General features: G+C 41.6%; 2 protein-coding genes across 2 annotated transcripts in view; both read right to left on the bottom strand.

Moving 5' to 3' along the window:
• Positions 1 to 469: 469 nt before the first annotated feature.
• adora2ab (adenosine A2a receptor b) lies at positions 470 to 7,852 on the bottom strand. The gene is given in 6 exon segments (XM_041960609.1): positions 470 to 1,028; positions 1,030 to 1,964; positions 2,278 to 2,381; positions 4,084 to 4,215; positions 4,432 to 4,954; positions 7,158 to 7,852. Coding segments are annotated over 5 exon segments (1,425 nt in total). The 5' UTR covers positions 4,632 to 4,954; positions 7,158 to 7,852; the 3' UTR covers positions 470 to 974.
• A 2,651-nt stretch (positions 7,853 to 10,503) lies between these two features.
• Positions 10,504 to 14,969, bottom strand: part of bcr (BCR activator of RhoGEF and GTPase) — an 83,416-nt gene continuing 78,950 nt past the window's right edge. Inside the window, exon 23 of the mRNA XM_041959763.1 lies at positions 10,504 to 14,899. Coding sequence (XP_041815697.1) covers positions 14,810 to 14,899 — 90 coding nt within the window. The 3' untranslated portion in view covers positions 10,504 to 14,809. The remainder of the gene's footprint in view (positions 14,900 to 14,969) is intronic.

Here is a 14,969-nt window from a genome sequence, read left to right as displayed (position 1 = left end):
GGCATAATAAAAGACATCATCAAATGAACCATCATTTGATTTCCATCGCATTAGGCTCATTGACTGGCGTCAGCAACCAGGCTACTCTGTAAATACCTCCTGCTGAGTAGTCTGGGGTCATGTGTATGTACTTTACGCACGCTCGCGCGCACGTGTGTGTGTAAGCGTGCTTTTCATGGTGTGTATTTGTGCTAGCCTCTCTCTGAAAGTAGCCACACCACAGACATATGGAGTGATATTTGAATAGGTCAAACAAGCTCTTTGTTTTGGATGGCTGGTAACTGGGCTGTATTCATTAGATGCCTTTGACACATGTGTCACAAAGTTGTTGACTCGTGTTGCCTGGAAGTTATCAAATCAAGCTAGCAATATTGAATATTATGCAGCTATCCGGCACTTTGAGAAATTCCTTTTTAACAGATCTTTACCAAACAGAGGTGCTCAAACCAGTGAAATAATAAGTATTAAAGACTTTTAATTTTCCAGTGTGTAAAAACAATACAGATAGCCAGTACAAAAGTTGACCTGATGCAAAATTATCAAAAAATTCAGATTTAGAATTTAAAAGTTTAAGTCTCTTAAAAACACATTGCAGGGTACAGTACATTCGACATTCTGCATATTAAGATGCATGTTGTTTAAATGACAAGCAAACTTTAAAAAAGGACATTTAGAAAAAGATTTATTCGAAAAAGAACACGCTGCTGTAGATGTAGTTGTACTGCATGGTTGGAAAGTGTTTTAAACATCCTCCTGCTTATGGCAAATTCTGTTGCGTGCTTTCAGATCCAACTCAGAGATGGTTGACAAGAACAAAGTCATAAAACATGTCAAAATGATCCTTGGCAATCAGTCTATGTGGCCTCAGAGAGACAGAAGTTGATACACTGTTGCTGCTGATTTATTGCTCATTTTTCATTATGTCAAGTTTGCACACTGTTATATGTTTTGCAATACAAATATATTTTAAATGTCTAAATATCTTTGTCATGACACTTCTGTAAGCTCTGCAGAGCGGACACAGCCAGGCTGTTTTGGAGAGAGAGCCTGAACGTTTACAAAAGAAATGCAGCTTCCGCTGTCTTTCACCTCCAAAATGTCTGTTGTTCTCTTCAGATATGTGACCGACTCGACTCCATCCTGAGCAGCAGATCCCATGATGCATGGCTGTGTTGCTGAGAAGATGCTACCCTTTGTTTGGTGTCCGTTGGGTATGAAGTTGCTTGGCGCGGCATCTAACTTTGATGTCCAATAGCAAGAGGATTCATGAGTAGCAGTTGGTGGAGTTCTGTCAGGGCTGGGGTCCAGGACGTAGGTATTCACTACTGTGCCAAATGATGAACCCTCTTTACTGGTACGGGAGGAGGTCCGCATGATGCTACTGCTCCCGACACTTCTGCCATCACCACTCCCAACCCTAAACCCGTGCGCATCCCTCCGCCTGAGGACGTGCTGATACAGGATCCTCCAAAAAGTCTGTCTGAATTCCCGAATGCGATAAGCATAGATGAAGGGGTTCACAACAGAGTTAGCATGGGAGAGGATGATGGCAATGTTCATCACCCAGATATGCGAGCGCTTACAGTCCTGACACAGGTAGTTGAAACAGTTTATAATGTGCAGCGGAAGCCAGCATAGAGCAAACAGACCTACAATGATGGCCAGGGATTTGGCGGCGTGGACCTCCTTCTGCAGGGTTGAACGAGATGCGCTCGACGATGATGTTATTTGCCCAGGAGCAGGTGTGTGTGTAACTTTGAGCCCCATCAGGCGGAGCTGGCGCCTTGCGGCCATGAAGATATGGACATAGATGACCAGCATGACCAACAGGGGCACCAGCACACAGCCGAAGAAATTGAAATAGACCATGTAGTCCATGGTAACCACTCCTTCAAACAGGCACTCCGTCAGGCCTTCAGGGCAGCTTTTGCTGCTAGAGGTGGTGGGAGCGGTGGTGTTCCAACCTGGACAACAGAGTCAGGAGTGATTTATTGCCAGTATTATTTTTTAATAATGTCAAACATGTAGATTTGTTCCATAGAAAAAAGAATTCTATACAGTAAAACATGTTTCATTTAATTATAGCGAGGTAATGTGCGTTGTTTGGGTTTCATACCTCAAATCTAACTTCAGCTTTCCTCTCAGCAGTAAGAAGCACATAACTGAACTGAAGGAGATGCATTTCCTCTAACTGTCAACTCAACTATCAGCATTAAGGTACATTTGAGCACTTTTCTCTAGAAATACAATACAGATAATTAAAAATAAATCTCCCACCTCTGTTCCAGCCCAGCATTGGTGTCAGACCGATGCCCACTGAGAGAACCCAGCACAATGCGATGATGCCCTTTGCTCTCTGTCCCGTCACCAGGCTGTTGTACCTGTATGATTGAGCAGAGCACAAAAATACATCAGGGCTTGTGGTTTTATCTAATCTTGATGTGATACTATCCCTCTAAGGACAATGCAATATTTGGTGATTCGAATGAGGACACAATGGTTCTGCATTCAAGCTTAAATGCATTATTTATTTAATAAGCCAAAGCAAGAATTCAGTTGTTCCACTGAGGACTTTTTAATTGCTGCATTGCATTAATGGATTTTCAATACACTGTGACCACTTCCAGTAATCTGACCAGCACCTCCCAGTACTTTTGTCTGACGATTAAAAACACACCACACATCAAGCGTTTATAATATCCAAATATGTTCAGATTTTGCTCAAATGTTTTGATGTCTTTGGATTTGTCTTGAAAAAGTACCGTTTTCCTTCCTTTCACGCTAGAAGGTGAAGGGGTAGACACAGCGCGATGTCTTTGCATGACTCTGCAAACAGTAGAGAGAGTGTGCTTAAATCTGCAATAAAGGGGATTTCCTTGCTGTTTTGTAGTTAACCAGGACACTTCTTTCTCATCTAAGTTCTGCCATTAACTCAAAGCTCTGAAGAATCTGTTATATGAGGTCATATAAGAGGTTCTGAGCAATGCAGTAAAATCTGAAATACTCAAACATGCATTTGTAGTTAAAGGTGTAAATTACACTATATATGACTTCTGGTAATGCAGGCTTGAGCTTGGATTCTGAGAAATATTAGCTAAATACCATACTTATCAACATACTGGAGGTTGGGGCATTTATTTCACAATGCAACCACTGATAAGATAATGCTTTATCTTTGCTCTATTTCTACAACACTGAAGCAAGGACAAAAATCATCTGTATTCTTGGTCCGAAGGCTTAATTCAGATCTATCAAGAACATGTGCAACCAGGCCGGACAGCTGGAGCCAATCAACATCAAACAACTGTCAGTTTTCATGCTGGCAGTGTTAATGTGCACATTTCTTCACGCAGGCATAAGGAATGCAAACATTTAGCCGGAGGAATAAAAATAGAATATCAGTATATAGTATTCTTGGTAACTTCACCTCACCGACAACCAATGTCCCATGTGACTGGGCTCTTTCATGACCACAGAGGCAGCCAGTAAGCTATATTAATCTTCCTGAAACTCTGATGAATTATTAGCTCTCCGATGTTCGGTGCCAGCATTGTGGCACCAGCGTGAGCACACAAACACACACAGGGACACTGTTATGCAACTGCTTATGCAAATGCATCACCTGCTGCGGCTTACGAGTGAAATATCCTCCCATGACAGGAGTAAAGAATGCAGCTGTGACTGAACAACAGCAGCTTTGGTTGCACACACGTACGAACAATGTGAGTCAATGGTCAAAATATGAACACAGAATTAAAGCAAGAAATTGCATTTGAATGGCGTGAATGCCGGCCCACAGCCGGCTAGATTAGCCTTAGTTGAATAAGATCTCTCTATAAATCTGTGTTTTGCACAACTGGATATGTGCTTTGGACGCTGCTCATGTTTAATGGTTTACCCACGCTCCCCTGATTGAGCGCCACGTGTGAAAAGAGCATCATGTTCAAAAAAGTCTGCGAAAAGGCAACAGAAAAAAAAAAAAAAAAATTAAAAAACGCAGCTCATTCAACGTGTGACCTGAATTTCGGATTAAGCGAGTATGTGGAAAAAGCGTCTGTCTGTGACCTTTTTGTTCCTCCTCACCTCAGCGGGTTCTTGATAGCGATGTAGCGGTCCACGGCGATGGCCAGCAGGCTGAAGATGGAGCTCTGGGTGAGTATGAGGACGAAGCAGGCGATGAACAGGCAGCCGAAGAAGTTGGCACAGAAGCCGGTACTGATGTTGATTTGCGAGAAAACAACATTAAAAAACACAATATCACATTCCTTCAAATCTAGTAAAGCAATGATTCCTAAATTATTACCACAAACCGGTCCTAGTTGCAGAGTTTTAGCGTGATTTATTACACTTTGAATGAGGATTGCACTGAATTTGAGTACTATGAAACAGATCATTAGATGTTTTACAATGATTGAACAAACTTAATGATACCTAATAGTGATGGCAAAGGGAATTGCCAGCAGCCCCACAGCAATGTCAGCCACCGCCAGTGACACCACGAAGAAGTTGGTGATGCTCTGCAGGTTGGAGTTGAGGCAGACGGCCCAGCAGACCAGGATGTTCCCTGCCACAGCCAGGCAAGCGATCACCAGCTCCAGGCCAATATAGACCAGCTGGTCATTCTCCAGCATGGTTGTTTTTTTCTCTGTTTTGCTTTCTTTGCGCTGTCATCCCACAGACTCAACTGCTTGATGTGTTTTGAGAAAAAAATACCCGCTTGCCAAACCGCATGAAGCGACTTAAGGAAAGAGCGATTGTGTTAGGCTGAGGCAGGAAGTTCCCACCACAAACATCACTCTTGTGATGCCTCACTTCACTTGCACCTTTTACTGTCACACACGCAACAGTCTGTCAGTTGTCCTCGCTGTCTCTGCAGCCGTCTTCGCCTCTTTCATGTTCAGCTCGGCAAGCTCTGTCAGCAGAATGCTGAGGAGTGTGTGTCTGGGAGGTTTTACTGCCAAATTAAGAGCGGCGGGTTGGAGAGAGAAAAAGAGAGCGAGAGCACAATCTCAGTGTTCTGGCCTGTACAAACAGATTGCAGGTTACCACGCAGACAAACATGAGTCAGAAAAGCCATCTATCACATCAAGACAGGGGGACAGTTTGTTTTCTATACAGGGCCAAAGCAGACAGTCCAACAATGCACCTTTTATTTCAGGAAAAGTTTCCCGAAACCCCTCCACACACTAATCATTCCCGCCACCGACATGCTTTCCCCCAAAATCACTGATAATTACACAAAATGAACTTCCTGTAAATTTCAAAGCCATTGTACCAAATCTGAAACACTTTGTTACACTACCTTTGCTGCCTTTTTTCAGGGTATTTTGCTAAATTGTAAGCAGATTAGAGTATATTTTTGCAGATAGTGGCACAACCTCTGATAACCTTCATAAAGGGGGAGGCTGAATGGGATGTGGGAGAAGTTTTTCAGGTTACTGGGATACAGAAGCGCAAGGGAGCGATTAAGAGAGAGAGACAGGTTTCCAGGACATGTCAGATAATAATAACCAAGGTTGCACTGATACTGCACTGTTTTATTTTCTCTCGAGCAATTAGAAATAATTACAATTACCACTGAACCACAGCAATGAAGTGAAGTGGAAGCCTGTTGTGAATTTGCATGAGACTTTGAAAAGCTTACATGAGAAGGTCGGTACCTCTCACGTCTGTGGATTAATATGGAGCTGGAGCAGGGAGGTGTTTATCTTAGCTTAGCATAAATGTTGGAACAAGGAAGAAACAGATAGCCTGGCTCTGTGCCTACCAGCTCTGTTAAAAGATAAACTCATTAACATGTTTCATGTCAGTTGCTTGTTTTATCAATCCACACACAAACCAAAATGTAAAAATGATACGTAAATGGGCTGCTGTACGTCAGTTCATCCAGCCTTTATTCATTTATATATCATATATATAAACACAACCTTCGTATAAAAAACCTGCTTTTATCTGCTGTGAAGGATGGAGCATGGAGCGGCCCTACGCAGATGGTGAGAGGTATTGAACAGGGTGAGAAAAAGTCGATCTGTAAATATGACCTAGTTCCTGCCAAGGCCTATGTGAGTGAAACTTGACAAGATAAGATTCAGCAAGTGTGAATGTATGTCAAACAAATAGTCCTGTGACAACAAAGGGGAAATTTGGTCGCTACAGATAGGAGCAATGCTGGGGCCATTCTGACATATTTTTGGTGCTTTATGTCAGCGTATCTCAGAGAATAAGAATTCCTGATCCAGTCTTCCTTCCGTCACACTGTTTCCCATCCCAGTTTCTGTCCCACTGTGTCAGAAATGTTTTCAGATTACGGTGACAGTGATGAGGCCTCCATATAATGCGAACATGTTTTGGATGTCAAATAGTTCTCAGCCTCCAGTCAGTTTTAAAGTGGATGTAGCTTTGTGTCATGAAAGCCGCAATATTAATACAAATTTCTCAATTGGCTAAAGTTAAGTTTCAATTCAATGAAATTCAGTTATTGGGGAATTCCCCATTGAGTAGTGTCAAACCAGAACCTTATGGGGATGGAAATTCACATTTCCCTTCACTGACCTGCAAAACTTTGATGTCATTTGATTTAAATATAAAAGGGTTATGACTTTTGTTTCCCTGCTTAAGTGGCTGTTCAGGCTTCTGCATGATCAGAGAGACATATTTTAATGCTGCTTAGTTCTCAACTAAACGTACCTCGTGCACTATGAGAAGAAAGCTTGGTAAAAAAAACCCAAAAACAAACCCTAACTGTTCTTTAGTGTCCTTATGTGGAACTGCAAAGACACGCTGCTGATGTCAGTGTTAAAAATATAAAGAAAACAGAAAAAACATTCTCTTCCACACATTCATGGAAGCTGTCACACATACTTCCTTCATTAATCTACCTCTGTGGGCCACTTATAACCCTGTAGCTCTACCAGCTCTGATCCTGACTGACAGTACATCAGACCAAAGTCCTGCTTTTCTGCTATTGTTCTGCTGCTGAGACCTTCTCGCAGGCCAAAGGAATTTCAAAACCAGGGTTTATCCAATGGGTTTGGAGAGCTACAGAAAATAGTCCATACCTTTGGTTTTTAAGACCTCAAGAGGCTGCAAAAGATTCTGAGCCTGCACAAGAAAAATAATTCCTCAAAGTTAAAGTGAAAAAACAAAATTTTACTCACATAGCTTTCCCCCAGCACTGAAGTTTAGAACACAAGCCGAACTTCTACCAGTTGGCTGTTTTAGCAAAAACAACTCCCCATGATTATAAATGTGACTATGTATATGCCCTGAGGCCTTGGAGGAAGTGATAAGAAAATACACATCCTGCTGGGGAAGGATCTGCCTCTGCCCTGTCAATCAATGTGCCCCCTCGGCTCCACCAAAGTCAAAGCAAAACAAAAGGAGAAGCTGCTGTGTTACTACTGGCCAAAGCACTGTGTGCACAACTAATGAGGGAAGTACTGACATCGTTATTGTGAACTCTTGATAGCAGGAACAGAGATGTAAACATGATCTGAGCCAACACTGCAGGGCAAGTGTCTGATGTAATAGATGTCAGTGATGGAGAAAAGGCTTCAGCTCTGACGCCATGCCAGTGTTCTTTACCATTTATCAGCCCTACAGGCCTCAGAATGTTAAATTATCGATACAGCCACTTACTAAATACATTAAGCTTATTCCTAATGCATTTTTATTTCAATTCATCTCAGCAACACAGCTATTTTGTTCAAGATAAAGGTACAGAGCAGCCAATAACTCATGTAGTTTGAGTGTGTCTTCATGCCACAGATGATGGGACACCTGTGAAACTGCTACTCCTGTGAGAAAAGGGTCCAAACAGCCACTGACAAACAAATTTTAAAACATAGTCCGAAGAAGCAGAAACAGCCCTTCTGTTCTTACCTTGTAGTGAGAGTGAAGTTAAAAAGTTTCTTCACCCAGTCAGCGCGTTCAGGTGATGATCACTGTGTTGGCTGGCACAATAAAGGGTGAAAGGACCCTGATGCGTTAGATCAGAAATCTGAATGCAGTAAAACAACGCGGCGGATGATAACAACGATAAAGGAGGTTGTAAATCCTCTGATGTGGTGCTGCTGCTCGTGTTCCGTTTGGCAGGAGAAGTTTCAAGCTGCGCTCAGACGCGCTGCGAGGGGAAAGGCACGCCGCCTCTCTGTCTCTCTCTTTCTGTCTCTCTCACCCTCTCTTACTCTCTCTCTCTCTCCCTCTCTCTCTCTTTCTCTGAAAAAGGGAAAGGCAGGCAATAAAATAAAACCAACCAAAATAGAGTCAAAATAGACTTAAATAAATAAAAATCCTTCATATACGCTGAATTTCACAACTTATTAGTGTCAGTCACACACCTGAGAGAAAGTCCCCTGTGAGCTCACGTGCACACCCTCCACACGCACCCTCCTTGGCTTGTAAATGAGGCCGTGCGTAAAAGCGCGCACCGCATTCAAATAGGAAGAACTGTTTGTGTGCGTAAAGATGAAGTGCTGAAATTAAATCTGCACACCTTGGGGGTTTTGGTTGCATGTTCACATTGTGTAACCACAAAGCTGCACCATACTGTATTTTAGCTGCTATGGAAAGCGCCACGGTGTGGTGCCATGTTTCGTGCCGCAGCATTTGAGGATGTGGCTAGCACATCATGTAGTTTCGGGTCACCTGTCTAAATAATGGACGATAAAAGGCAGTTCACAGGCAGTTTTATATATCTCTTCCTTCTCATCTTGCCTTTCGTTATCCTTTCTATCTCCCTTGCTCTCAGAAAAAGGGCAAATTAAAACACTGCGATTAAAACTATACTTATTTAAATCAAGTCATATTTGCAGTGGCTCATTTGGAAACACTTATATCCTCAGATAGCACCTCTAACTGGATAAGAGCTATTTACACAAGTTTGAGTTGTGCATTGTTAATAAACGATCAACAAAACAACGCTAATGTTACACATAGACGAGAGTGACCCTGCAGAGCATGCCAGCATGAGTCTGACTGTTTAGGCAGACCATGATTCAACACTTCTAAACACGATTCTTCAATTACAAGCAAACATGTTCTGGATGTTTTGTATTGGATGGAAGATTTCAAAGCCCTCTTCTTTGACATAAACAGAGTTAAAATTGATTAAGGAAATAAGGTCAATTCTCAGGCACATTCAGTTCATCATAAAGCACAAAAGTCTGCTCATCGAGCTAAAGTGTGTAAATGAATGGCAGCTGCTGTGTCTTCAGTGATGAGACTACAGCATCATAAGAGAAACTGGACATACACATAACGCTGCAGTCCTGCATCACAGATGGAACTGAAGATGTGTCAGTGTTTATCACAATCCTGTTCCCTGTGAACATTTCCCATCCACAAACACAGCTCACCATTTATCCAGACTGCAACACAAATTCATCCTCATGGAACTTTGCCAAGTGTGACCATCTTTCAGCATGCCGAAACCCCCACGTCCTACCAGATGGCTTCCAGGATGAAAGCAGTGAGACTGGACCGGTCTGGCATCAGGTGGTCTCTTTCAATGTTCAGCTGCTAAGTGCTCCCACCACCTGTGGAAGAGCTACACCGCCTGATTTACTCGCAGCAGGATGGAGACGTTCTGCCTGAAGTGTGGAGGATTAAAGCAAACCTCTGTTAACTCTCACTGAACAGCAGAAACTGCAACCGCAACTGGAAACGATCAGACAGTAAAGGCTGAAAGTTAGTAGACAACACTGCAAGCAAAAAGTCTGAATGAGCGTGTTGTTATTCCAGCTTCCAGCAGAAGCAGCACATGCTCTATGGAGGTTTGACTTGACAGAAGGCCAATCTGAATATGTTGGAAAATAGTGAATCAGTGAGGAGCTGAGCCTGCAACAACCATGATCAACCAGCAGGAGCCACTGTTAGTCTTCTTCATCCCAGCTGTTGTCAATTTTTAACGAAACACACAAAGAGCTGTAACTGTAAAATAAGGGCCACAGTTATGTCTTCCCACAGTGTCCCCCATGCCAGTAATGTGCTGCTTCACATCAGGCATCACAGCTGTATACATCTTGAGACCCTCATAGCATCCAATGGTTGCATGCTTCAATATATTGAAACATGACAGACAAATGCTTTTAGAAATATTAGGTAATTTCCAGTCAAATTAGAAATACAACTTGAAAACAAATTAAATAAAGCAGATGCGTAAAAAGTTTGCTGGCAAGTTCAGATATTTTGAGTCATTTTATTCAGTAATTTTATTGTTATTCATTGTCTCTCAAATGCACCAGGACTCTTGTGTGTCATTGCTTAGCCCATGTAAATATGGTCTTGTTTGTAATGGATATAGATTAGATTTCTGATTAGAGGTTTTGTCATGTTGTATAGGAGTGTGGGTGCTGGGTTTTTATCTGTAAGGGACCCCCTTCCAGTTCCCCTCAGCAAAAGACATGGCAGATGACAAGTGGTTCAGCTCATGTTGTGACCTGAAAAGTAACCAGGATGCAAATTACAAAACAATAGCAAACACGTCACTGAATGTAGATACAAGGAGATTTTATTTAACATTTTTGTGTACAAACATAGGCTGCAAATGCCTTCCAAACATGTTTGCCCTCAGGATACAGTATTCCTTTTTACAGTTCTACAAGCAGAACACTGAATATTGAACAGGAACAAGAGTCAAAAAATTGAGGAAGGTAAAAAGAGAAAGTGTTCTTGGTTGGTCAGCAAGTCTCATCCTCAGCTTTACGTTACGCGATGAAAAAAAACAAACCTAGCACGTTTCCAAAGGTTAAAATAGTCATATTTAATGTCCGCTTGATGTCCTAGAAGTGGCAGCAGAGGGTCATGTGAAAAGTATTAACTATAGGATGGAAATGTGGTGGTAATTACCAGGGTCATGTACAATAACTGGAAGAGATTTGCAACTTTAATTATAGAGCAATATGTTCCATATCTTCAGGCTATTCCACAAAAAAATTAAACCTTTTTTGTTGTATTTACTTCTTCATGTACAGAACTAAGGGACTGAGGTTATGGAGGGTACATGCAGTTACACTGACAATCAACAGACCAAAACAATGCAGATTTCAGAGCAATTTAAGACTCTTTTCTCCTCTACAACACACTGACAGCTTGGCTTTTCAAAGAGACTAGAGGCGCACCAGCTCGATCCTTAACGATCACATGTCAGCAGACGCCACAATAAATAAAACGGAAACCAAATAATGTACTCTCTAGTATAATACATATCATACAACTCCATGGAAAAGTAAGAGAAGTCTGAGTTATGTTAACTCACAAAATCTACCTTTTTAAATTGACAAGAACCTGCACCTGCTATTCAGTTATCGTCAGATAGCTAAACAATCACAGTGGCCAGTCTGTTGTACAACACAAGTAACGACAGAGATGAGCCGATGATGCAGGAGGAGGTTAAAAGATGTTTGTACACAGTGGTTGTGATTCTGGGACAAAACAGCGACAAGCAGTTGGAACTTTAACAGGATGGTTCGTTGACCAAAGTTTTCCCACAGAAAGAACATATAAAGACCGTTTTTCTAACGTTAATCTAGCTTCAGATGATATTATATCACAAATAAATAGCTCCAGTAGACCAAACAGGGGCAAAGCATAAATAAATAAGAAAAAAAAGGCATTAAAGGAGCTGAAACTTTAAGAGATAACACAAGCACGCGGGCGAGAAATTCTGTCTTTTGCCCGGTTAAGACTTTGTTTGAAGTTTGAATTACAGCATCACAGTCGGATGAAGGTGGCAAGTAGAACGGGCATGTACGCCATGAGCTAAGACCATGCTTAAGTTTAAGGTCCTGTCTTAGTCGTTAAGAGATGAGAGGTGTGTGGCCATCGTCAGCAAAGGCAACGGGAGACTGAACAGTGTCTCCTCTCACGTCTGGAGTACCACAGGCGCGAAACAAAAGAAAGTGTTGAGGCACGATAGGGTAGAGTAGTGTAGGCAAATCGGGACCTGTTATAATATAAAGGTGACAGATAGACGGATGAATGAATGAATGAACGGTGGATTAATTGTCTGTCTCATATCCGAAAATACAGATGATGAAACGTGTGCATGCTACAGTAGGCCAAAATTAGTGGAAGTACAGTAAAGAAAAAAAACAAAAACGAAGGCATGAACACTTTCAGAATAAAATCTCAACATTGTTTTTTTATGGGGTTGACACAACAACAGTATCTCTATCATCGTGTGCAAAGTGAGTGTGAATGTCTTGACGTTGAGAGAGTTGATATGTATCTTGCTTTGAAAAGTCTAAAGACATTTATGTTAAGAACTTAAAATTTGCTATTAATAACATTTACTCATACGTGCCTCCCTATGTTATCTTAAACATGGACGCAACCACACACAAGCCCTTATCAGATCCACTAATTCCACAATTGGTTATAGTTTTATGCGTAAGATATATATGGGAAACCAACAATGATATTGACCATTCATTTCAATTCTGTCTTGAAACAACAGTCAGGTGTCCTTATGGACAAATTTTGCTTGCTGGACTCGTTCGTCCTGTGTGAACTGGTCACTGGGAGCACGTTTCCTAATGTGCTGCCGATGTAAGTGATGGGGACAAAGTCCAAAATCCTGATTCTGTGCAACACATTTAGCATCTGTATCGTCCCATTTTTGGTTTCCAGAATGGTGGTGCTAACAGTATTCTAACTCAAAGGGCTGAAGTCTCATATTAACACTTTGGACAGAACAAGGACTGAGGATTTTGTCCCTCATCACTTCCACTGAAAACGCATCAGGAAGGGTTCTTTTGTCCAGTATAAACATAAGAAAGATTACAGCCAGCAAAAGCTGTTTCAATGACCTGTTTAAAGACAGACTTGAACAACTGTGACCCATCCTTTAAACTGGCCAGAAAAGGACATGCTGAAATAATATAAACCAGACACTCACGAGTTACCGACATCCCAAAGTCTATGAGGATATATTTGTAAACAGGACAACAGTAAAAAGACCAAAGAGTGAAAAAGAAAAAAACAATAAAACATGCCTGCATGTTAAATCAAGGATATAGAAATTAAAATGAGAAATATGTCATTTTAGTATCAACAAAATATCTTCAGAGATTTCCTTTTAATTGAGTTGGACGCCTTCAGGCTTAACAGGATGACGAACAGTTACAGGGACAAATAATTAGTCAGACAAAGAAAAGATGTCAGGAGAAGATTAAATAAATTCCTTCATTAAGACCAACAAATATGCTCTTCGCTGGATATAAACGCTGTGTGCTCAGGTCACTTAAATTGTAATACAGTAGTTCTAACATTGCATGAGTGCACTTCTGCAGCCACAGATTAAATGGTACAAAAAGAGACAATGTCGTGTGTGTGTGTGTGTGTGTGTGCTGTCTCATGACATTGCATAATGTCTACACTAGACAGGCGATGGTCTCTGGATGTGAGACGTTCTGCTGAGGAACACCCAGCAGTTAAAGAGCTTGTGCCTTTTCCACAGCAGCATACAGTCTGTAACTACAATGTGTGTGTTACCTTCATAATAATATCTAAATGAATAATAACTGATAGGCTGGACAGAACAGCAGAGTAGTTTCTATAAGAACAAGGCTAAATCCTGCTTATTTACTGCAAGACTTGAAGTCAAGGCTAAGACCTACCACTTTCAAATGGAAAAAAAGGTTCACATAGAAAAACAAACCCATTTCTCCCCCCAGGCCCCCAAAATAAATTACAATAATCGCAACAATGATTATACTGTTAAACCAAAACAAAAAAATACAACTTTAAGATTATGTACATACTGTATCTGTAAATACAACTGCTTCCTTTTCTGCTAGAAACAAAAAAAACCCCGACATATTAATTTGGCAAGATGTCCCGTGTTACAATAAGGAGGACATGTCATCAGCAAAGATATGAACACAGACAACTCCTATGTTAGAAAATATATTGCTTCCTGGATATTTAAGCTGAAGACTACCTTGAGACACAAACAACACAAATAGAGGAAATTTGCTTTACTGATCGGAAAAACCGCAGGCAGTCAGATTGCAGTGTATTACTAATCATCGGGTTCCTTTTTTTTTTTCCTCTTACAGTCCCACTTCAAGCTGTGGCATTTGTCTCTGACTCCAACTGCGGTTTGTTTATGTTGTAAACACTTTAACGTACAGGTGTTGGCTTCCTGACCCAAAGAACAAAGCCAAGGGCATAGTGCCAGCTCTGGATGTTAGCTTTTGACTCCCACACGCAGCGCAGATGTCTCAGAGGCAACGCGCTGAGATTATGTAAGACATGTAAGGTGAGAATTTTAGGACATGAAGCAACGCTTGAGACGGATAAACAGATTCTGCAGTGTTGAGCTGATGATTGTCCAAAATAAACACAGATAGAGAACAACGCTGAAGCACAAATGCACAGGGAAATGCTGATTTGTTGGCAAAATAATTCAGCAATCAAGAAGTATGTATTTCGTTCGCTGATGGACTGATTTTGACCGTTTCTTGATTTATAAACCTGTCTACAAGCTGCAAAGATCCAATGTTAAGACCAACAAACAGATGGAGAAATGTGGATGGCAGATGAACCCACACCATCACTGAAGGTACAAGGAGTCACACTAAATATCAGGTCATGAGAAATAAGGACCTCACACCGTCTGAGCTTCAGACGCCCAATGGCGCCCTCTTGTGTTGGAGGCAGGCAGGCATCCCCAGAGACAATCCTTCCCTGGAACCTGATCAGTCAATTCAAAAACACACTACTATAGGCTCACTTTGAGCCACGGTCAGTCTCTTTTTCACTCCTTCATGGTCAAAGTCTCAGGGTGGCAGAGTCAATCTTAGCTCTATACTTCGGTGGAGAAGAGGATGCTCTGTCGTTTACTGTCCGGAGTGGGGATGGTCTCCAGCTGCAGGAAATACAGCAACACCTGGACCTGCAAGGAAATGGAAATGGTTCGAGAGACAAATTTGCAAAAATATACACGAGGTTTTGCTCGCTCAAGC

This window comes from Chelmon rostratus, chromosome 19, assembly GCF_017976325.1.
Source record: "Chelmon rostratus isolate fCheRos1 chromosome 19, fCheRos1.pri, whole genome shotgun sequence".
In the NCBI taxonomy this organism is placed as follows: Eukaryota; Metazoa; Chordata; class Actinopteri; order Chaetodontiformes; family Chaetodontidae; genus Chelmon; species Chelmon rostratus.
Note: the sequence above shows the minus strand (reverse complement) of the source record. Positions and strands in the feature narration are given on the sequence as shown.